The sequence below is a fragment of the Camelus dromedarius genome, chromosome 18, assembly GCF_036321535.1.
Source record: "Camelus dromedarius isolate mCamDro1 chromosome 18, mCamDro1.pat, whole genome shotgun sequence".
In the NCBI taxonomy this organism is placed as follows: Eukaryota; Metazoa; Chordata; class Mammalia; order Artiodactyla; family Camelidae; genus Camelus; species Camelus dromedarius.
The window spans coordinates 12,281,231-12,307,098 of NC_087453.1; the positions used below are offsets into that span (position 1 = coordinate 12,281,231).

Below are 25,868 nucleotides of genomic sequence, written 5' to 3' on the forward strand. Positions count from 1 at the left end.
AAAGAGAGACAAAAGGTTCACAGGTGAGAATGATCCACACCTTCATTGTTACAATAATTTCCTAGTTGGTCTCACCTTTTCTGGTCTTTTCAAACTTTATATCATCTAACTGACTCTCCTAAAAACCTTTGTTATATCACTTTTCTGGTCAAAATGTCTTTATACTACCCTATTACCAACAAAATCAAGTTCAAAGTTCTTACTATGGTATTCAAGGCCCTCCAATATCTGGGCAACATCCACTTCAGCCAAACTGAATGTTCGATACATATCTCCTCCTTTCTGACTCTGCACCTGCCTGGAACAGCCATCCTCCCCCAGCCTTTCTGTATATTTAAGTTCTCACAAATCCTTTAACACGTTTCTGAATCACTTACTCAGCATTTGGCCTAATGTTATATTACTATCTTCATATGTAGAGGTCCTATCTTCTCAACTAATTTATGTCAACATCAAATGCCACTATCTGGAGCCCCTGGGGTGATGTTCCAGACATATAAAGAATTAGAAAGTAGGCACCCCATAAATATTAGGTAATGATAATGACAAATGTCACCTTTCCCTCTTAACCTGTAAATTCCTGGTTGGCAGTAAACATATCATTTGGTTTTTGTATATATACTACATGGTAATGACACATAGTGATTGATGAATAAACACTTCTTGGTGGGTATTACATACTTATTTTCAACAAACACTGGTTCCAAGTTGATATTTTTTTAGAGCATAAACACTTGAGAAAGTCATCTACTTTTTCTTTAAAGACCCATCTAAGGGGGCGGGGGGGTGGGAAGGGACTGACTGGGATTTCAAAATTTGTAGATACTGACAGGCATATGTAGAATAGATAAACAAGATTATACTGTATAGCACAGGGAAATATATACAAGATCTTGTGGTAGCTCACAATGAAAAAAATGTGACAATGAATATATGTATGTTCACGTATAACTGAAAAATTGTGCTCTACACTGGAATTTGACACAACATTGTAAAATGACTATAACTCAATAAAAAATGTTAAAAAAAAAAGACCCATCTAAATGAATCAAAATGTATCTCTATTTTCTTGTTGAATAAGAGTAAGCAGGTCAGAACAGCTCAGAGCTCGAGAGAAGTAGATTCCCCTAACTGATCAAAGCTGATTTATCTCCCTCTGAGGCATAAGAGCCAAAGTATATCTTTTGGACTCTTTCGTTTGTTCTTCATGACAACCATGTTACCGCCCTCTTTTGGAAAATATATTTCCCCCGTGGCTATTCTCAGGTCTCATTTTACCAGTTTAACTAGAACGGAGCAGCGCCTTATCTTGCCCGAAATACAGGCTTTGAGCCCTTAAGTCAAGCTACACTGAGATCCAATACTTTCATATCCTAATATGTGGTCTGGCAGGGTGTTTTAAATGAATTTTCAGGCACCACGTTTCTGTGCTTTATGGCTCATCCCAAGAGAATCAAGAATGTTAACTGGTTTCCAAAGATAAAAGTCAGCCCAACATCTGGACATAATTAGAACAACTGCACAATTAGGATTTAGTCTCCACTCAGGCAGGATGACCTTGAATTATTTGTGCAACTGTCAGAAAAGTCTAAGAACCAAGATCTCTGCTCTTCTATCATAAATCTCACCCTAGAAGGGACTTTTGATAAATGCACAGTGAACCACAGTGATTATCTTTCAGGGATGAAAAAAAAAAAACCCAGTCAGTAATAAATTTCACGGTATTAAGAGAACAGCTTGAAACTCCACAAAGGAAGGCTCACGTGAATCCAAAGTCTTCTTTAAAATCTATCATCTTGTATTTTGAGCTATTTAACAGATTCTCAAAACATCTGCCATCTTGTTGCCAAGGAATTCAAATCAATCTCTCTCTCTCCTCAGCCCATTTTATAGACATTACTGAAACTGACAAGTGATCTTTATTTAGAGCAACCATTTTCATGCCAGTGTTCAGACACAGAAGTGACACTTATAAAACACCATTAACATCAAGAATAAAAACTAAAAAAAACACAAAAAACATTACTAGCAAAAGAAAAGGAATTAGGAGGCAGAAGAGTATCTCTGGTTGAAGGAATTTTTAGGTCCAATGAAAAAACTACTCTCATACATTAAAAGATCCATAGAATTACTATACTACTTACCATTTTAAAGCATTTATGTGCTAAGCATTCTACGTATATTAACTTAACAACTCTTCAAAATAGGAACTTTTAAGCCCCATTTTTTTCAGACTAGGAAACTGAGGTTCAAAAAAAAGGAAATAATTTGCTGAAGCTGACAAAGTTTGTAAGATGTGAGCCAAGTTTCAAAGACTGATTCTAAAAATTAATGTTTTTTCCACTACTCCTTTGTCTTTCTCTTACCCTTATTGAGAGATATGTTTCTAACAAAACTAAATGTTTTAAGTTTTAGCTTTGGTATGTAAAGCACACTAATGCCATCTGAATCTCTCATGTGATGCTGTGAGTGGCAAAGATACACAGACACTTAATATTCTCCGATGACCGTTTTAAACATCCTGAGGGGATGTGAAATCAGACAGCAAGGTTACTGCAGCAAAAGAAGTGTTAAAATACCTGCAGTACTTTATGTCCTATTTACAGTCCTTGCAAATGTTATAACCTGAGTCAGAGAGAACGAGACAGAGAACACACAAGGGAGGCGATGTAATGACGATCCCCTTCAAACAACTGCAGGTGGAAAGAAAACAGGCTGTGAGTCAAAAATTTCCATCTTATGCAGCTCCAAAATTAGCATCTGACGGATGGTGCTGAAATAAAATCATTTCAACAAGAACCTGGACTTTGGTTTTAACACGAGGAAACTGACAGCAACAATAGGTGCCTTCATGAGACACAGGACTTTCTGGGAAACTTTAAATACATAAAGTTTTTACCACATAATACAGTCACAGTAGTTCCCCCAAAATCTGGTTCTGAGTTGCTCTAACTTAATTATGCCGTGATGCTTTAAAATTCCATTTCAAAGAGAGTAATTAGAATACAATTAGAAATTTAAGTTTTAAATGGAAATCATCCACTCACTCCCTTTAGTTCACTGAGTCTAATTTGAAAGGCTTGAGTCTGTGGAAACAATCTTTCAATGCAGTGGTCCATGTTCTGCTTCCCATTGGCCTAATAAGCCTCAAGACAGGGATGGGGAACTGGTTGCTATGCATTTCTTGGGAATGAGGACAAGAAAACCACGGTATCATAGCCAATGGGTCTTGGGAGGGAGAACTGTTGTGTGTCAAATCTTTAGAAGATGAGGTACATATTATTTTAAGTGGCCACTTTTGGCCTGTCACTTCTTCATTTGAGTCAAAAGCATTTAACTGCTAAACTACAAATTTGTGCAAATCAGGCTATCTCAGTTGATTCAAGATTTTTTAGTTATCTCTGCCTCTGAAAATAATTCTTTTTTTTCAAAGATACTTTATTATTAAAGTATAATAATATATTTTATTTGACAAAGTATTCTAGTATGTGTTTGAAAGCTTGGATTCTCTCTATACTTCCAGCATAGAAGTTCTCATTTTAGCTCCTAAATATTAACATCCTATTTGATAATGACCAAGTAAAACAGGAGAAATTCTCCTCCTTTAAAAAAAAAGATGCCTGCTTGAGAATGAAATGGTAAAACTGTTTTTCTGCACATTAAGACACACCCAAAACCCCCACATATAATTTAATATGAAATACACAAAAGGCAATATGTACAAATATTCATTATTTTCACAGCACTACTAATGATATTCAGCATCCAATATATTACTCTGAATCACATATATTAATAATTAACATTTTCCTAAATGTGTGTGATATGCTTTATTTTCTGAAGAACATATTTCTATCAATATCAATGACAGATATAATAGCTGAATCAGCAAAAACCGACAACTCAAGATACTATTTTATTAGGAGACTCTTAAGTGAAACTCTTTCAATTTATGAACTATCCCAGATTAGCCTCTTCAGGCTTATTCCTAAGAACTGAAAATCATGAATTAAAAAATCATTTAATGTTTCATGTTGACATAATATCAGATGTACAAAAACTTCCAGTATTACAAAGACTATCCAGATACCCTTCACCCCAGATTCCTGAAATGTTAATATTTTACCTCACTTCCGTTATCATCCTTCAATAAATCTAGCTAGCTAGCTAGCTATAAAACCTTGTCTGTTCATTATTACATTTGTAAGTCTAGATAACCCCAAACACTAACATCACAAAAGCTTTAGGTTTGAAAATCCTAGAAATAGGTGTCAAAAGACAAGAAAGTCAGGCTTTTCACAATATCTGACAAGAAGCCCTGCACCACAGTAGCAACGAGGATGAGAAGTCAAAGGCTTGGGATCTAGTGTGACTTCAAACAAGATGCTGAACTTTTCTCTTAACTTGAACTTCCTCAATCCTGTATGGCAGGAAGCTCATACCTAATGGACCCATATCTCAGGGAAGTTGGGAAAGTCGAATATAAAAGGAACAATTCCCAGGAGGAGTTAACAATTCTAATCTACACACATCGGACAATGCAGCCTCAAAATATAAAAGTCCTCCTCTCAAAAAATATGTATCTCACAATTAACAAAAATAGACAAATTCACAACCACAGAATAAGAACTTTAACCTATCTCCCTCAGAAACCAAAAGATCAAACATCAAAAATTAGTGGGGAATAGCTAAATCTGAAGACAATTAGCAATCTAAGTCTACTGGATACAAATAGATCCCTGCACCAAATAACTAGAAAACACACATTCTTCCTAAGGCACACAAACAACACTTCACAAAAATTACTGATACATTAGGCCACAAGTGTCTCAAGAAAGTACTAAGACCTGATATCACACAGACCATGTTCTTTAGCCACAATTCTCTGAAACTGAAGATTTAAAATTAATAGTTAAAAAAAATTCATATGATTTGGCTTTTAAAAAATACTTTTGAAAAATTCATGGGTTACAAAAGAAATATATAAAAATCACAAAGTGCCACAAGCTGGGAAAAAATGTTTACAATGTGTCACGTGTGAAACTTAGGGGATGCAGTGAAAATAGAACTTAGAGGAAAAATTACAATGTTAGCTGAATACATTAGTAAGCAAGAAAGTTAAACAGCTAAGCGTTCAACTCAAAAAACAAACAATAAAATTTAACATCAATTTTGATTAAAAAAAGAAATCCCTTAAAGTAGAAACACACAAGAGCTTCTTTAACCTGATAATGGGTATCTACACCAAACTCTGCTACAAAATCAGACTTGATGGTAAAACATTAGAAGAATTTTTCTTTAAGATGAAGAATAAAATAAGAACACCCACTACCACCTCTATTATTGGAGGTCTTAGTAAGACAGTAAAATATTTAAGTATAAAGATCAAAAGGAAAAAACCAAGGTTGTAATTCACAATTCGACTGTTTTCATTTTTTAAAAATCTCTAGAAAACCTATTAGAACAAATAAAACATTCCATAGAAATTAATTTAACAAAAAGATCTAAAACATCTTTGTGGATAAAACTATAAAGTTATCTAAGAATAGAACATATAAGCCAAACAGATGGAAAGATAAACTATGTTCATGAATAGAAAAAATTAACATCATAAATATGGCAATTCTGCCTAATTAATCAATGCAATTCAGTCAAAATTCCAGTGGTATTTTTCAAAATGTGATACACTGATGCTAAAATTTACACGGAAGAATAATGATATATACATTTCAAGTAGTAATCTGTGTTGAAAGAAAAATAAGAAGGGGAAGGACAATTTATTTTTGATAAATGGTCTAGGAAGGCCTGAGAAGGTAACAGGACTACAGGCCTGAATGGAGGAACAAAGCAAGTCTTTCAGATGGAAAAAATAAAATTAGACGACTGTAGCTCACATTGTAAATAAAAAACAAATCCCTGATATATTAAGGAAATCCTAAACATGAACAGTAAATCTTTACAACTTTTAGAAAAAAAAAAATAGAAGACTGTTGTTAAGTCATCTGGATAGCACAGAATTTTGTTTTTAATTGAAATATAGTTGACATACAATGTTGTATTAGTTTTAGGTATATTACATAATGATTTGACATTTGCATACATTGTGAAATGATCACCATGATAAGTCTAGTAACAATCTATCGCCATACAAAATTATTGCAATATTATTAAGAATTTCTTAAAGACACAAAAAGCATAAGGTATAAGAAAATTGAGGCAAATGTGGCTTCATGAAAATGAAAGTTGCTTTCTAAGAAAAGACCCTGCAAAACTAAAAGCTCAAGTCACAAGCTAGGAGAAAAGATTTACAATGCACATAACTGACAAAAAGTAAGTATCCAACACATAAAGAACCATTGCAAATGAGTAACAACAACAACAACAAAAAAAGCAAAGGCTATTCCCCCCAAAAGCATTAGACTTTTGTGTAGTCAACGTGGAAATAAATTAGGTGAAAACTAACAAGGCTATGCCACAAAAGCTATAAATTGTCATCATTAGTTTATTTTGATACAGAAAATAACTTTCCTTAAGTCAGTTCTGCACAAGAATTATAAGTTTTATTTTTAAAATTTATTCAATTACTTTGTTAGGGCCATTTTAGGTGATGATAGTTTCAAAACTATATGCATGGTACCTTGTCGCACAAAGAAAAAACATCAGTTCTGGTTAAGGTCTACTGAGAAATCCGGAAAGTGGGAGGAAAAGTTTAAACTATTTTGAGATGTCTTGACTGACTTCAGTCTTATTTGAACTTTGCCAAGTATGAGGTATCCAATCTCCTACCTAAATAAAATAGAGACATTGCCCTAGTATTGCTGTGGTTACTTAAAATAGATGTTAAAATAAATAAATAATAGTCTTGATCTAGAATGAAGCCTACCATACATAGAAAGGGTATTTGTGGACACAAATAGGAACAGCATTTTAACTCATAACCTATTACAGAGCGCCCTCTGCTGGCCCAGAAAAAGTACAAGGATCCTAGAGCTGACAGAACTTCCCAAGTCACTTACATGCCCTTCAAATCACGGAGACAGAGTTCTTTTAAAGCCCTTACCCCAAAAACACCACTGACATAGACAAATAAAAGACGACTTCCAAAATTTCCAGACTGATATTTTATCCAGATGTGGGTTTTCAAAGTAGTGTGGGCCGCAGTTTACCTCTCTGGTTGTTACAGATGTTACAGATGGGGTCTCTTATAAAGCAGTCGAATCTCACGCGACTCTAACCCCCTCCCTCCAGCTGCACTCTGACTCTTTAGGGTAGACTCACGTACACGCAACCAAAACATACTATGTCAGATGTAACAAAATCATCAGCCTATCATCAGAGGCAGGTCTCCTCTGGAAACCACGTGCCCACTGCCCCTGGAAATCCTGGGGCAACAGGTAGAGGTGCCAGTTATTGAAACAACTTGCAAAGAGAGGTAGATGACCGCAGGCTGAGACTTGCCAACAGATGCCCTTTAACATGAACCTTAGTCCTTTCCCCCAACAACTTAATAAAGGGGCTCTGCTGGGGAGCAGGATAATGTAATAGTTAAGAGCATGAGCTTTGAAATCACATGAATCTGGCTTTAGGTCTTGGCTCTTCTATTACCATGTAATCATGAGCAAGTTACTTAATCTCTTTGCAATCCAGTTTCTGCTGCTATAAAATAGGGAGTGGCTGTGAAAAACCACACAGCGTGGTTGTAATGATTAAAATATTTGAAATGCTTATAAAGGATTAAGCACTCTGCCTGGTATGTATTAAGTGCCTAATGATTAATGATTATTATTAACAGTTATAATGTCTAACCTCCTGAGTATAATACATAACTTATATATAAGAAAATTGTTTCAAAAAAAGTATCTCTGGAATCTCCTCAGAAGCCAGCACCTGTCTTACTGTGAATTTTGATGAGTTTTGTATTATGGATCGAATGCCCATGAATGCAAGGTTAGGCTTCCAAAACAAATCAGAAGTTCAGTAGAATGAAAAGAGCATAGATTTTGAGTTCTTTCAATTCCCAGCTCCAGTGTTTACTAGGCACATGATCACAAACAGATTCCGACAACCTCTCGGAAACTGTTCCCTTACAAAGTTTAGAAATATCATCGCTGTAGACACGTCAAGGTGATCAAATGCGCTGAAGCACTAGAGGTCTCCCCTCTCACTCCCAATAATATAGATAACCCAGGCTTAAAAAACAAAACTAACCAAAATTATTGTAGTGCTCAAAACCAGGACAGGAAAAGCCTGCAGATGGCAAAAGCAAGAAGGGAACCCACAGCACTAAGCTGAGTGGCCCATTGGGAAAACTGAACCATCAAGATTAGTTTTAAGGTTCTTTGATGGAGTGAGTGGACTTGGGGATAAACTACTTTCTTTTCTAACAGTGGACTAACATTGCATTGGTATAATAATTTTTAATATAGCAAATGAGAACAGAGGCAAATGAAATATCTTTTCTAAGGTACTAGAAGAAAGCCTATTTACACAAATTTTAACTAGAAAGAAACTCCAGTTCTGTATTAGTCATGAGTCTTACAGTTTTATAAACATGTGGATTACTAAAGCTATAAGGGACAAGTAAGATAAATAAGATGAATAACCTTTTAATTGTATTGATTAAGGTAGTAGCTGAGCCAAGCTTGGTCAGATAGCCTTCTTCAAATGTTTAAAAATCAATTCTGAAGAAGTGATTTAATGTCTGAGAGTTGTTGTAAATTAATTCAGTTTGTTATTTTCTTTGGGGTGGGGGGAGCTGAAATATGATGGGTAGTGAATTATTTCTGAAACTAGGTGATATGTCCATAGGGGTCATAATATTATTCTGTATAACTGTGTGGATATTTTAATTTTCCATAATGAAAACTTTAAATAACCCCTAAAATAATGAGTAAAGATCTCAAAATAAGTGGCAAATCTATTGAACTTGTGACTCAAAAATTGAATTATAAGACCTGCAGCAGATTATGAACTGTTTAATGTCACTCAGCTGTGACTACTGAGGTTTTTAAATGGGTTTTTAAAACTCATGACTGTAATTAAACACATATGTTTCTCATTAGACATGCTAAAACTATCCAAGCTCAGAAACTGAACAAACAACCCACTGAATTAATGAGTCCTTGAAATATGAAAACTATATTTGGAACAAAATTCTTAACATAAAAAAAAGGCAGATTTTGCATAACACGTGCAGGCACAACACAAGTTAGCGGGTCAGCCTCGTTATATTACACAGGGATTATAATCATCTGCATAATTAAAGCCCTTAAAACAAGTAGAAGATAGAGCATTCAGAGTCAATGAAAAAACTAGAAGTTAGCAGCTCATTACTGCAAAACAAACCTTCCTAACAAATCACACTGGCAACTTAAAAGAGCAAATGAAAAACTAAATTTAGTACATAGCATTCACTGGATAATTTATGTAACAACAAATCTTGAGACTAGGGGATGAAACAGACCCTAAAAACACTGATAGGATAAGAATTTAAAGAGACTAGCAGAGAGTGACAATGTTTCTATAAACTCTTTGTAAATAACCATTTTTAAGGCCATAAAAGACAGTGCAAGTAGGAAGAAGGAAGGGAAAAAAAAGGATTCTTAAGGCAACGCAGAATTCAAAGTCCTAATTTACAGGACACACTATGACACCAGCAATATTTTTGGTGAGATTTTTTTTCTGATAACAACTCCAGAAAATAATTTGGAAAATAAATAAAAATTTAAATACCTATAATCCCATTACCTACTTTTAGTATTTGGTTTATTTCTCTCCAGCCTTTGATTGTTTTTTCAGTCTTTTTTCTATGCACGCATTAACATGTTAATTTATCTTTTTACTTCTGTAAAGCTGGAGTCATGCTGTAATTTTTTTTCTTTTGTTTTTTGTGGAGTCATGATATAATTTTGACTCCTCCTTTTTTCACTCAACAACGTATTTCCTCAACTCATTATGTACACCTCAAAAACAGGATTTTTAATGTTTTTGTATGGTATAACATTCCATCCTATGGATGTATGATAATTTATTTGATCAATCAACTGCTACTAAACACTTAAGTTCATTCAGATTTTTTTTATAACTATAAGTAACACTTATAATTTGAAAAATTCTTACAGATGATTTGTCTGTATCTTCAATTATTTTCTTAGACCAAATTCCTAGAAGTGGAATTTACTGGGTCATAGGTTTGAACTTTTTAAACTCTAACTACACACTGCATTCCAGAAAAGTTACACCAATTTACACATCCATCAACAGTAGTAGTCTTTCACCGTCTGTATAATTCTGACCAGAAGCCAAGCACGGATGATGAGCCTTGGCCCCAAAACAGGAGGAAAAAAAAAGAAAAAGAAAATCTTTTCCCTTCAAAAACAAAGGGTTGATTATTTATATACACAGACCTGAAAGGTGAAAATTAGAGGGGGCTGCCTGACAGCCACAGCCCTGGAACAGTCTGTGCCAGCCACAATAAACCAGCCACAGTTCCCCTGAACCCAGGCACCGCTCACTCGCCTCTTGGACTCTGTGGACACAGCTCCTTCTACTGGAACATCTCTACCCACCCTACTCACTGCCAAACTTTCTGCCCTCTTTTTCCTCCAGGAATTTGTCAGTAAGCCCCAGTCTAAGTTGAATACTCTCCCACTCTGCTTTGCCAACACCCTTGGATTACCTCTGTTTTAAAGCTCATTTCATACACCAAAGTGTAATTAACAGTCTGTCCCCCGCACTAGACAATGAGTTCCTTCAGGGCAAGGATCGCATCTTCATTCCTGCTGTATCCTCAGCATCTAGCAAAGTTCCTGGGATACAGCAGGCACTGAAGGTAGCTTTATTGATGAATTCATCAATCACAAAGCTGAGGATCTAAGGCAGTGCTGAAAGAACTTTTCCTTTCTGTAAAGGACCAGACAGCAAATAGTTCAGGCTTTGGGAGCCACACGATCTCAGTCACAACTGCTCAGCTCTGCCTCTGGAGAACAAAAGCGGTCATAGGCAATATGCAAAGGAATGGACATGTCTGTGTTCCAATAAAACTTTATTATCAAAACCAGGTAGCAGACTGGATTTGGTCTGTGGCCATAGTTTGCCAATCAATGCCTGATTTAGAAGAAGCTCTAATTTTTAAAAAAAAGGCAGGGGGAAAAAAAGATGATGAAAAGATCAGAGACTTAATGCTTTAAACCTACGCAAAGTTCAGGCTAAATTGTACATTTAAAGCTCAATTATTACCACTTTGTATTCCCAAATTCCTTTCCTCTGTGAGTTGGTCTGGAATGCACAGAGTAAGGGGAAAGAAAACCATTGAGGGGAGAGGAGAGAATGGTCCTCTGTAATGGGAACTGAGCACAGGTGTGAGGCCTCAGTCACAGATTTAAAAAAAAAAAAAAAAAAAGGATCACCAGGATAAGAAAAGAAGCAGAGATGGGTTTAAACTAGAAGGAATTTGATTGGACTCTTAAATTTGTACGGTCATCCTTAAAGGATTGAGAATTGGTAAACCTGAGTTAGAGAATCATGAAAACAGACTAAAGAGAATATGTACAGTAAATAGCTCAGAAATTTGTTATGCTTTGAACTCTGCACCAAAACAATGCATGTGCTTGCCTCCGCAGATCAAGGGAAAGACGGAAAAAATGACAACATTCAACGAGAGAACGGCCGTTCAGGTTCAAAAGTAAATCCCTTCTTGTTGCTGATGCTTTTTTGCCTCTGACTCCATGTGCCAGTTTCCCTGCTCCCAGACCCTTCACCCCCCACCCACCCTCCAATGCTTTTACCCCTTTGGAAGTGGCAACAGAAGAGGGCTTCAAGGCTGAGCGGACCACGTGGGCCATGAGAACCTGCTTCCTCTGGGGTGTGTGTGGTCTGCCTGAGAAGTCAGTCTGTCTAACCAGAGCCTTACTTTTCATAGTGCCTTCCTCCTCCTCATCCTCTGCATTGATCACCATGGTGCCCAGCTGGGACAGCAACGTGTCATCGTGCTCGATCATGGTATTGGCTCCGTCACTCATGGTGCTGGCTACTCGGACGGTGCCCATCTCATCCCCTGCTGCTCGGACCATCGTGCCAGAATCCATTTCATCTTCCTCCTGTGAAAGGACAAAATCTCAAATTAGGGCTAATGTGATCAAAAGGTTGTGAGTTTTCTCATCTTGGTATAAATATTTATGGATGTGACACTTATTCAGGTTCTAAACCCACCTTGCAGAACTGAGAACATTCTTTATGGTATAGGTGATGTACAGTATTATATGTGTTACAGGTGTACAATTGCTTCACAATTTTTAAAGGTTATACTCCATTAAGAGTACTCTTATTTAACCAAAGAAGGTCATAAATTTACCCACATGAGAGCTGCAATCTTAAAGGACCCCCTCCCTCTCCCCTTCCTCCTTCTTAATAGAATCTTGTAACATAGCTCTCACCCTTGGAATCTTGGGGTTGTGAGGGAGTCTTTAAGTGTAAAAGCTACATACATAGTATGGATCCTAGATGCCCCACAGAAAAACCCAGTCTCAGACCTGAGCATTCTCCTTCCCGAATAATGAGTTAAACTGAAGAGAAGATACGGAGGCAAAAGGATAAAACTTGGAAGTGTCTTAGGAAGCACAGTGAGAAGATCAAGCCCAGACCTGGCAAGCCTTGGTCCAGGGCGGGACACAGTCGTCCCAGAAGAGTCTCCAGCTCCAGGCTGACCCAACATCTCCGACTGTCTCACCTGGCTTGGCAATCGCGAAATAACAAGCGCTAACGCCCAAGCCCACCCCAATGCCCGTCGCTCACCGAGTTTTCTTCATCGTCCTGGTCCACCTCCCGCTGCTGGGCTTCCTGGCGTTTCGGCTTCATGTCCATGGCTTCGTTAATTAAGTCCCGCAGTATAGACACTCCTTTAGCACTCTTGACAAATGGGTGCTTAAACAAGAAAGTGGAAGACGGTTGAGATGGTTTATACCGCACTGGTGCCAAAACGTGGACTAGCACACGGTAGGTACTTATAATCCTTGTTGAACCATTGAATCGGATGGCTCTCTCTCTTTATGCTTTGGACAACAGCTAACCCACACTCCCTTTGTAACTCTGAGCGTATGCACTCAAGTTCTGCCCACCTTCTTCGGCTGGGAGGAACGTTGCCTCCATTTCTCTCTACCAGCTCTAGAGATTCTCAGCAGGCAGGTATCGCCCCCTAGAGGAAGTTTTGTAAACGTGCTGGGAGCTTCTTAGAAAGTTTGGAGAACACAAATACCGGGCGGGGGCAGGGGCACAAGCAATCCTGCAAAAATGGGCAACAGTCCTGCACAACTATAAATTGTAGCACGTTCTGCACATCTTCCAAATATCTCATAGTACAAAGACATTTTGATAAATAATACTGACAAATTTGCTCGAGATAAGCAAAAAAAAAGTCTAGTAATTTGGGAGATGACTTTGGAGAGGGGGCTTAAACAGAATAAAGACAGTGATTAAAAATCACTGAATAATTTACTCATCTTGCTTATTCTTTCTAGTCAACGCACTATAGCATTTCCAACCACATATTTAGGTAAAAAGGATTTTAGTGCCAAAATGCACTGCAGAAATACTAAAACTGGTCACAAATATGTAACAGATGTAGGTCCAGATATTATTCAATCCACAAAGATACTTGAGACCCAGGGATATTGCTGAATTTCATTTATAGAAATGGCTTGAAGTTTTAAAAATTAATGCCATCTTACATTTTTGTTGTTTGCCTTTGTAACACAATGATAAGAAATCTATGCTGTGAAAGTTACATATGGAAATTCTTTTGGGGGAGCAGGGGTGGGGGTTACCTGTTGTTTTCCAAACCTACTCTGATATTGTTCCCAGTGTTTCTCTTTGCAATCCAGTCTCTGCTACCCACCACCCATCAAAGGATATGGTCTCCAAAGTCTTGGCGAGTACTCCAGAGATGGACAGTATGCTTCAACTTGTGGTAGGATCGAAATACAGGAGATAGCTTTTCCACAGAACTTCATCAGTACCCCATCCAGGCAGGAAAAGAATTTGCCGCTACTCTTAGAAATAAGACCCAGCTCGCTTGCACAAGAATATCATATTTCCTTGTTCTCTCCACTGGGGAAGTCTGTAAGATCATTACCCTCCTCTTAAGTCATATACAAATGAGCCTGTTGTGATATTACTTAACATTAGATTTATTTTAGTGTCCACTCACTCATTTTCCTGTCTTTCTTGAATGAAATAGTTCCTGTTCTTCTTACTGCTCTTAAATCTAAACTCATTCATGATGCTAGGTACAGGTGTCTAACTAAACTACTTAATTATGTCTAAGTTGAAAAGCTGGAGCATTTCTTTATTAACATATGTACTATTTTATTATAAATTATTATCTTTATACTTCTCCATTATATTATGAATATTATGCTGATTCTTTATAAATTATAAGCACAGATTTTACCATCTATGAGCTTCATTCCAGAAGGATAATGAGTATTAAAAATATATATATAGGTTATAAAAAGGGTGCATTGGATCTGACGTGATTGAAAACCATCGGCCCCGCCCAATAACAACAGCAGATATTTGTCAGATCCATAATACACTATCTTTAATATGTGTAAATCATTGTTTGAAATTACACATACTATATGGTTTAAGATTAAGTGATCTTAAGAGGCATATGAGGTAGGTACTTTATCTCCACTGTAAAGATAAGAAACCCAAAGCAACAAAGAGGTCATGTTACTTGCCCAAGGGCATAAAGCTAGTAAATAGGGAGCCAGGAGTCAAACCTGGGCAGTCGGGCTCCAGAATCCAAGCTCCTAACCACTAAGCATACTGCCTGCCAAATCCCAGCCATCCTTCACAGCCCAGGCACACAGGTTACCTCCTCCAAGAAAGTATTCCTGGTATCTCTAGTCAAAGTGGTCTCTTCCCACCCTGAGCTACAACAGCACCTACCATTAATGCCAGTTCTTTGTCAGAATTGGTTATAAGTGATGGCACTCTTGCTTTGGAATCAAAAAGACTTAGGTCTTAATCTTGGCTTTGCTGTTTACCAGCTGAGTGGCTCTAAATGAGTTAACCTCTCTAAACCTTCATTCTCTCACCTATGAAAGTCAAATAACAGTCATCCTGCACAGGGTGTACGTGATGATTAAATGGCATAATGTGCCAAGTATCTAGCACACAGTAGGTGCTCAATAAATGTCAATTACTGTTCTCTAATCCCACGGAGCCCTGGATTTTCTTGCATTGTCCTGTTCAGTGATTTAACACTCTTTTCTGTGTCTTCTCTTAAGCAGTCACATTTTAACCTCCCTAGAGGCAGCAAATGTCTTATGCCTCTACCGTCTCCTTGGGGCTGAGTTAACAGCATCTTGGGGTCAGCATGTGAATGAAACAGAGAGAGGCAGCATCTCAGGGCGAATCATACCTGTAGGAGTTGAGTGGCGGTAGCTCTCTGGTCAGGGCTCTTTACAAGACACTGCTTCACAAAATCCATGAAGCTATCTGACCACAGTTCTGGCTTTCGGAATGTGGGAGGTGGGTTGGTAGGAATCATGAAGATTGCCTAGTTTAAAAAAAAATTGGCAAAATAAAAGTGATGCTCCAATAAAATTTGATAAAATGACTTTTCTCTTCTCCACTATAAGCCCACCCAAATTGCAACAAAAGTCTACCTCAAAGTAGAAGGTATGACAATTAGAGAATCTGATACAGCTCTCTTTCACTCTCCTCCTCCCTCTTTTTCGTATGTATTCTTGCCCTCCTGAATCTCATGATTTCCAGCAAGCTTTTTTTGGTTTTTGCTAACCACAGTACATTGCCTTTCAAAGTGAAAAGGCAAGACCTAAGAGCATCAATACCCTACAGATGATAACCTCAGCCCCCTAGTTGTCAAATTTCTGGCCTCCCTAAAAGTTACCATCACCCCTGAGTGTCAAGCAGGGACTGCAAGGAGAACGTAAAACCAGAAATCATCTAAATCACAAGAGATTCACTAACCTCCAAGCCATATCAATTCTGCATACTTGGGAAAAAATTGGCCCACTACATTGTAGTTAAAGTCTACTATTTCGAAAAAATAAAACTACTGGAGATATTGAGGGTTTGGGTCCAGACTACTGCAATAAAGTGAATATCACAATAAAGCGAGTCATGAATTTTTTGGTTTCTCAGTGCATATAAAAATTAAGTTTACACTATACTGTAGTCTCTTAACTGTGCAATAGCATTATATCTAAAAAAACAATGTATATACCTTAATTAAAAAAATACTTTATTACTAAAAACGCTGACCATCATTGGAGCCTTCAGTGAATTATAATCTGTGATGGTAACATCAGAGATCATTGATCACAGGTCACCATGACAAATAAAATAACAATGAAAAAATCTGAAATACTGTGATAATTACCAAAATGTCACAGAGAGACATGGAATGAACAAACGCTGTTGGAAAAACAGCACCAAGAGACTTTCTCAACACAGGGTTGCCACAAACATCCCATTTATTAAAAACTCAATAAAGTGAAGGGCAATAAAATGGGGTTTACCTGGTTTATTTATTGAGTTTCCAATAAAAGAGGTGCAGTTTAAAAAAAAAAAAACTCTTTGCAATAAGCAGCTTAAATTATATTTTTTAAATCTAAAAATATAAGCAGTAAATCTTCACACCCTTCTCCACTTCTGCCCCTCAAAAGAGAGGGGAGCTTATCTTTGGGCTCATGAATACTTTAAAAAAACGTAAGTCTTAATAGAAGGACTACTTAGGGGTGGGTGTACCTCAGTGGAAGAGTGTGTGCTTAACATCCACAAGGTCCTGAGTTCAATCCCCAGTACTTCCATTAAAAAAACAAAACAGAACAGGACTACTTAATCAGAGGAGAGGAGGAGCTGGGTTGGGCGGTGTGGACAGGACTACGGAGCCCCTGAGGAAGGCAGGGTCGAGGTCCTAACAATGCTGTGATGAGGGCGGGTAAAGCCTAGAAACTGCTGAGCGTATCAACACTGAAGAAGTTTCAATGGAGACTGAATCTATGGGCCTTTCATCCTTTAGAAATGGATGGAGGCTGGAGAGTACAGAGCCTCCAGAAATTACATCTGTAAATCCCTAGGAGGGCCAGGCGGAAAAAGGCAAACGATTCAGGCTGGGTGTTGGTGACATGAGTTCAAACAATAGTCTGTTTCCTCTTCATACTACTAGAAGAAAAACACAGAAATGAGTGACAACTGACACCTGATGAAGAGGGACTCATGGAGACTGACAAGGTGGAAAGCAGATGAGAAGGGAGAGGACTGCTCCTCAGCTCCAGCGAATGTTGTTATGTTCAAATGTGAGCACCTAAACCATTAAAAAAAATTTATATGCTGCACAAGTCAAACCAAGCAATTCTTGGCCCAGGTCCTGCCAGAGAGCTATCAATACACAACCTCTGGAATGGAGAAGAATAGATTAAACCTGAATTAATCAGTCACTACAACCAGTGGAAGTATCTCATCTGGAGTCCAGACTGACATTTATCAATTATTTACAATTAATTCATTTATTGTTTGGCACCTAACCAAGTAAGTCATTTAACTTAACTTTCCATTGATCACTGGTAACTAGCCAGCCCATTGGTTTTCTATCCATCTTCTTACCCGCATTGGATGGATATCAGCATAAGGTGGCTTGCCTTCCGCCATTTCTATGGCCGTTATCCCCAACGACCAGATGTCTGCCACACAGTTGTACCCAATTTCCTGGATCACTTCTGGAGCCATCCAAAATGGTGTTCCTATCACTGTATTTCGCTTGGCCATGGTATCCTAAAATAGGAAGGAGAGAAATCAACACTAAGCACTAAAACCAATGAGAAAAGGAGTCCTTTTCAACGATAAGAACTGTCTTGTCTTGAAATACACACAAAAACCATACTCAAGCACGATCAAGCAAGTCACAAAAGAAATTCAAATGACCTAGAAACATAAAAGATTCTCAATCAATTATAAAAACACAAAAAATAACAATCAATCAATTAATAAAACACTACAATGAGACTGACAAAAACATAACAGATTAATAATAACTATTGCTGATAAATAGCATAGAAAATCAGGCACTGAAATACAATGTTACAGGAGTGTAAACTGGTAAAGTGGCTTAGTAGGCAATTTGGCAATATTTGTTAAGTTTAAATGTTCATATCCTTTGATTCAAATTTATTTCTAGAAATGTGTCCAATGTGTAAGTACCCTAAGATACATGCAAAACCATTATACGAATATTTCTAAGGGGAGAAAATAAAAAGGAAACAACACAAATGACCAATTAAAGGGTGTAAGTTAATACAGTAAATATCCGTACAATGAAACAGCACCTTAAAAAAAAAGGAGCTAGGCACATTTTTCTGACATGGGAAAAATGTACAAGATACATTGTGAAGTGAAAAAAATTAGGTTCAAGATTATATATAATATAGCCTTGTCTTTTAAAAAAAAGAATAATCAGAACAACAATAAAACAAGCAATAATAATATTGTTGTCATATGGAGAGCAAAAAAAGTATCCAAATAACATACACCAAACCAGTAACAACAGTTATATCTAGAAGATAGAATCACTAAGGACTGCTATTTTCCATCCCATATACTTTGCTAACACTTGGATGGATTATGTGAGTGTGTATTACATGTGCAATCAGGAAATTAAAAAAGAAAAAATTATATATATGTATGCACATATTTATGTATATATAATTTTCTAATATGTATACATATTTTATATAATATTATATATATGTGATCTTAGTTTGGGGCTTAAAGAATATATGGATATAGTACACATGGGCAGATAACTATTTGCATACTTCCCCAGAATGGCATGAACCTAATGAAAGAGAACCTTTCTAGAATTCCTGTATTTTAGGAAGAGAAAGATTTTTAAACAGAACTAAATATACAACAGGACTTCTCATCACTATCGCCCATCTTCCTTCTGAAATGTCTATGGCTTAAGTTAGGTTATGCCAGTCAGGAGCAAATGACAGGTAATATTTTTAAACTGGTCTCACTTTGTCAGTCCTATGTAAAGAATTAACACAGAAACTAACTTACTGCTTAAGTCGCTTCCTTTGCTCTGAAACTTCAAATTTGCACCATTCTCATGGTGGTAGTCAAAGTTGTTCTCAAGGATTATTTCCAATTAGAAATGGATATTTGGATAACTAGACATTTTTTGAAAATTAAGACTAAAGAGTAGATACTAACCTAACTAGATCTGTACTACAAAGTTATATTAGTATAGTAGCATAGCAATGGGAAATATTAAATCCAGAAACAGATAATGGCACATGCACACACACACAACCACACACGCACATACACACACATACCCCTATATGTATATATATGTATAATTTAAGACATGATTAAAATCTCATTTTTAATCAGCAAGCAAAGGACAGATTATTTTTTAAAAAGCTCTGGGCATCTCTCTACTCACTTGTAAAACTCTACACTTAAATCCCTATCTTAGCTTTTCACCAGAGTAAGTTCAAATAGGTTGAAAATTTATATACAAAGAACAAAATCCAAAAAGTACTAAAGTATAGAGGAATAGTTACATAATGCTGGAGCAGAAAAAGAACTTTTAAAGCATGACATTATTAAGATGGCAATATTTTCCAAATAGATTTATGATTCAACATAACCTCAATACAATTCAATTCAATCCCAGCCAAAATCTCAATGAAGTCCCACCTGCTTTTTTTGTTTTTGTTGCTTGTGCTTTTAGTAACATATCCAAAAAAAAATCACTTGCCAATGTCAAGGAGCTTTTTCCCTATGCTTTCTTCCAGAAGCTTTCAGGTTTCAAGTCTTTTATTAAGGTCTTTAATCCATTTTGAGTTAATTTTTGTGAGTGGTGCAAGAAAGAGGCCCAGTTTCATTCTTTTGCATATGAATATCTAGTTTTCCCAAGATCATTTACTAGAGAAACCATCTTTTTCCTCTTGGCTCCCTTGTCAAATATTAGTTGATCATATAAACATGACTTTATTTGTGGGCTCTTGATTCTGTTCCATTGGTCTATGGGTTTATTTTTATGCCAATACCATACTGTTTTGATTATGTTAGCTTTATAACATAGTTTGAAATCAAGAAATGTGAAGCCTCCAGCTTTGTTCTTCTTTCACAGAACTACTTCGGCTATTTGGGGTCTTTTGTGGTTCCATGTGAATTTTAAGATTGTTATTTTCTACTTTTGTGAAAAAATGTTAATTACTAAATGCAATTGATATTTTAAATTATAATATACCTTTTACTCAGTACCAGAAGAATTTTTTTTTCAATTTGGTTTCCTTAGTTAAGATTCCTTATTTAGATAATACTGTTTAGTATTGTTTACTTATGCGCTAACCACAGAATCTTTTGAAAGGCCCACAAATCACAATATGCAGTAAGTTTCTGGGTTCTTTTTTAACATCAATCCAATTTTTGTGCTGTTACAATACTTCGAAATTCCCTAACATGTTTCAGGCAGATTTAAAATTAAAAAAAAAAAAAAACCTGTACATAACACCAGCTCTAAACATATATATATTTACATATTCTACTACCCAAGAAAACTGATTTGTAATGTTGCAAATTCTAGCATATATCTAGAACTGTTTCTATTTTTCTACATATACACTTCACATACACTTATGTATTTTACAAAATCAGATAATTTTAGACTTCCTGTTTTGAAAACATGGTTTTTTTAATTGCCATGCACTACTGAAGCAAGAGGAAAATCAAGGGTTTGCATTTTGGAACCAAATGAGGAAAGTGTTTTCAGTAAAGCAATTGCTACCTGGAGGCTGAATGAGATGACATTATGTCTTTTTCAAGGAAAGCAGTTTAGATTTAATTTTTCCTCCTTTTATAAACATAATGCTGTAGCCCAATAGAATTTAAACTTTTACTCTCATTTCTGGTTTTCGTTTTTATTTTTGTCAAAGTTAAACAAACTTAAACTATGGTATCTGAACTCTAGGAAAGAATCTAAAATAATCTACCAGCTCCTTTGTAACCTATTGGTACATTCTTTAATTTTCTTACTAATATAATTAAATCAATATTTTTTGGTTTTGTTTTCAAATAATTTTTAATAAACAAAAAGAGCTCCTTCTCAAGACAGAGCTGAAAGTTACTTACACAAGTAACATTTTTACTTACTGTAAGTTGACCTGCTACCCCAAAATCTGCAAGTTTTGCATGTCCTTCTGTATTTAGCAAAATATTTCCTGCCTTGATATCTCGGTGTATTTTTCTCATAAAATGAAGGTATTCCAGTCCTTTAAGTGTTGATTGTAATATTGTAGCTATTTCATCTTCTGTTAACTGAAAAAAGAATGAGAGATTAAAATTATATTAGTTCACATAAGCACATTTGTAAAAGGAAAAAAAAATTGATACAACTCCTTTCCTAGAATGTAAATATAAGATCTTATTCAACTTGTGAACAGCATTTGACAGCTTGTTATTACCATAGCTAGGCTGCTCACTCCCAAAGTTGTATTTCCAGCCCAGATCTCTCCCCAAATATCAGATTAATACATTTGCCTACACAACACCTCCAACTGAATTCCTAACAAGCATCTTAAGCATAACATGTCAAAATCAAATTCTTTATTTCTACCACCGCCACACCCCTCTCCTTACCTACCCTACTCTACTCTTCCCAGTCTTCTCTCTCTCAATAAAAGACAATTTCATTCTTCCAGGTGCTCTGGCCAAGAACCTGGAGGTCATCCTTGACTCTTCTCTATCTTCAAAATACACGCAACCATATCCTTGGTAATGACCCTCATCCAAGCCACCATCATGCCCTCCTTGCCTGAACTATTCTAATAATCTCCTAACTGGTCTCACTGCTTTTGCCCTTGACTTTCTACAGTGTATTTTCCACATGGCAGCCATAATGAACCTTTTAAAATGTAAGCCAGATCTTCTCAACCCTCCAATGGCTCCCTAAGTCACTAGGAATTAACGCCAGTCCTCACCAAGGTCTTACGTGATCTGGCTCCCATTACCCTCATCTTCTACCACTTTCTCCCTTGCTCATCCTGTTTCAGCCACGTAGGCTTTCTTGCTGCTCCTTGAACACTCTAAACACACTCCCACTTCTGGGACAGTAGTCTTCAACTAGATTTCTGTATGATTTGGTCCCTTACGCACTGTCTCTGACCTAATGTCACCTCATCAGAAAATCAGAGAGGCCTTCACTAGCTGCCTCCATCCCTGAATCATCTCTATCCCCTTATCCTAAGTATTGGTCAGCGTAGCTTTATCACCATCTGACATGTTATACATTATCTGGATACCTATTTAAGTGATGTCTTCTCTATTAGAAACATAAGCTCCATTTTAAAATGTCTTTGATTTGCTTACTATTGTATCCCTAGCACCAAGAAAGCCACATGGCACACAGTAGCTCTTGAATGATGGCAAATAAATGTAAGCAAGAATGCTGGAGACTGACACAGAATATCTGATTAGTCCAACTTTGTGCTGATTCAACCCCAGTCCTAAACAAGCTCAATCAACAAACTCTCAATCAGTTCCCTTATGACGAACAACTCACACTTAGAAGGGAATATGCTGTGGTGCAAAAAAACATGGAATTTGGATTACAAAGATCTCATTTTTCACTCTTGGCTCTACTTTCTAGTTGTGTGACATAAGCAAGTTATCTAATGTCGCTTAGTCTCAGTTTCTCAATCTATCAAATACGCAAATCACCTTTTATCAAGACTGTCATGAAAATCAAATGATATAATAAGGCATGCAAGACTACACGTGGTTTAGTAACTATTATACTATCAATCAATCACCAAATATTTAATAAGCATCTATTATGAGCCAGGCATTATGCTAATATTATCAAAAATGGCTAACAACTATTAAGCATTTTTATTTATGCTAGACACTATTTTTATAATATCATTTAATCTTTATAAAAATTGAATGAGGTAGGTAGTATTGTTATCATCACCATTTTATAGACAATGAAACTGAACACAGACAAGTAATCTGTGCCAAAGGTCACAGAGCTAGTAAGTGGCAGAGCTTTCACTAAAATCCAAGCAGACACTATTGGCACAGTGGCAAGTGAGAGACTGTGGTACCTTCTGTGGCCAAAGAGAACAAAGCTCGTGACTTGCTTACTGACTCCTTCTTCTAACTAGCTGGGCTGATCAGTTAAGGCAGCACTGCCCAATAGAAATATAATGTGAGCCACAAATAGAACTTTCAATTTTCTAAGAGCCACATTTAAAAAAAAAAAGAAGCAAAATTAATTTTGATAATATATTTTACTTAACCATATTTATCCAAAGTATTATTATTCCAATATACAAAAAAAAAAAGATTTTCTATGTTCTTTTTTTAGTAATAATTCTTCAAAATCTGGCATTTTATACTTACAGCATGTTTTAATTCAGACTAGACACATTTCAAGTCCTCAATAACCACAGGGGCTAGTGAGTACCAGGCTGGACAATGCAGAGTTAAAACATATCACAAAATAATACATAATAATTAAAGATTCCCAGTTAATGAATTTGCTATTTAATTAGACAAGCATGCTAACTCTGAATGATGTAAATTAAGAAAAGGATATATAGTAGTATGGATAATCCAAGTTATACTGAGCTTTAAAATACTCCTACCTTAGGAGCTTGGGAGTAACAGATACACACTACTGTATATAAAACAGATAAACAATAAGGACCTACTGTATAGCACAGGGAACTATATTCAATTTCCTGTAATAAGCTATAATGGAAAAGAATCTAAAATATATATACATATATGTATAACTGAACCGCTTTGCTGTACATGTGAAACATTGTAAATTAACTACACTTCAATAAAAAATAAAATAAAATAGTCCCACCTCATAATTTGTATAGCACCTCACAATTTTCACAAAATTAATTTTCAAAATTCTACATATACTTAATATAGGTATTATTGTTCCTATGTTTCTTATTAAAAGAAAACAAAACAAAAACTAAAGGCTAACATATCCCCTGTTTCTACTCATTCATATACAGTCCAAACAGAAGCCACTTATCTTTTTAAAAATGTATATCAGATGGCTCATTCACTTGCTTAGAATGGATTCTCATTAAACTTGGAATAAAATTCAAACTCACTGTCACAGCCGACAACACCCAACAGATTCCAGCCCTGCCTCACCTCATCTCCTGCAGCTTCCCCCTTACCTAGTCCCCTCCAGTCACAGTGGCCTTCTTTCCAGATCTGAAACATGCCAAACTCATTCCAGCCTCAGGGTCTTTGCACTGGTCATTCCCGTACCAAGAATGTTCTTTTAGAACTCATAGCTCCTTCTGGTCATTCAAGTTTTACTTTAAATGTCAGCTCCCTGAGTGATCTTTCTCAACCATCTACTCTCAGGTAGCCCACTGAGCATGCTCCATCACTTTATCCTCACTCTTTTTCTTCACAGCAATTATCTCCATCTGGTATTTATTTTCTGGTTACCATTAATTGGCTTTTTGTTGCCCTACTAGAAAATGCACTGCCATGAGAGCAGGGTCATTGTCTTATTTACTACTGGACCCCTGAGGCCTAGAACAGGGTTCTAGAAATACTTACTGAATGAACAGACAAAGAGTTTAAGCGACTGGACCCGAACTAAACCCACGACTCCTAGTTTTTATCCCAGCAATCACAGTAACAGTAAATCTTCCTTCACAGAGAATATTCTCTGATTACGAGGATTTAGTGAAAGTTAATCTGTGACATGCTGGTAGGAGGAGGAATTTTACACATGCCAAATTTAAACACTCAGAACTCATTGCTTAACCAAGATTTGATAGTAATTTTTCTCCTGAGTAAGAAATTAGCAAAGCATTTCACTGGATTGGGCTGGTTGGTATCACAACTCCCACATTTAGGAGACATCAAAAAGCAGAGGGGGAAAGAACGACTGAAAGGGGGAAATTTGACAGTCATCAGAAGTCAGACAGTGCACATGAATAAAAAGCGGAGAGAAGAAGATGGTGTAAGAGACCAGCTCAGCTGCATTATCCTAGAAGGCAAACTTACCGTTTTATTTCGTAATCGAATGATATCAGAAACAGACCCAGCCCCACAGTACTCCATCACAATCCACAAGTCTGTGTTCTTAAAATAACTGCCATAATATTTAACTACATGAGGGCTAGAGAGAGAGAGAATACAAATTAGTGGAACAGCCTTCAAACATCTCTACTAGTTCATGCTGCTAAATACATAAAAATTAATATCTCAGCTCAAAAGACCAATTATCCATATTTAAGGTTAAAATGGATACCCTCTTGATAAGAACGTAAAATAGTCTTGATTTCTGGAGGGCAATAAGTAATAATAGTGCAAAAATTGTGTGGGTCCCTTAACCTAGAATTTCTAAGTCTATGATTCATCCTAAGAAAAGAATTACAGATACACAAAAAGAAACAGTTAACATCACAGTACTGTCTATAAAAGAGAAAATTTTGATACCACCTAAATGTCCAACATTAGGGAGTTTATTTAAGAAATAATAAAGTATCTATATAATGGAGTAACCATGAAGCCACAGAAAATGTTATAGAAGAATACTTGATAATATGAGAAGATATTGTTTCCTAAAAAAAATAAACCAAAAAAGGCAGGTTACATAATAGTAAGCACAGTGTAACTCCAAAAAAGATATGGAAGGATGTGCATACCAAGTTGTATTTAACAATGATTATTTCTCCAAAGGGAAAAGTGGTTTTCTTTTTCTTATTTGCATTTTCCCAAGAAGTCACATACACTTTATAATAAGAAAAAAATAAAAATCACACTACAATCTATTATTA

The 25,868-nt window shown here is 36.3% G+C and overlaps 1 protein-coding gene across 1 annotated transcript in view; it reads right to left on the reverse strand.

The window, feature by feature from the left end:
- STK4 (serine/threonine kinase 4) overlaps window positions 1-25,868 on the reverse strand; it is a 78,011-nt gene that overhangs the window by 38,911 nt on the left and 13,232 nt on the right. The window contains exons 4-9 of the mRNA XM_010978575.3: window positions 25,093-25,207; window positions 21,193-21,357; window positions 17,635-17,802; window positions 15,425-15,562; window positions 12,793-12,921; window positions 11,912-12,098 (exon numbers count right to left, since the gene is read on the reverse strand). Of these exons, the coding sequence (XP_010976877.1) occupies window positions 11,912-12,098; window positions 12,793-12,921; window positions 15,425-15,562; window positions 17,635-17,802; window positions 21,193-21,357; window positions 25,093-25,207 (902 nt within the window). The remainder of the gene's footprint in view (window positions 1-11,911; window positions 12,099-12,792; window positions 12,922-15,424; window positions 15,563-17,634; window positions 17,803-21,192; window positions 21,358-25,092; window positions 25,208-25,868) is intronic.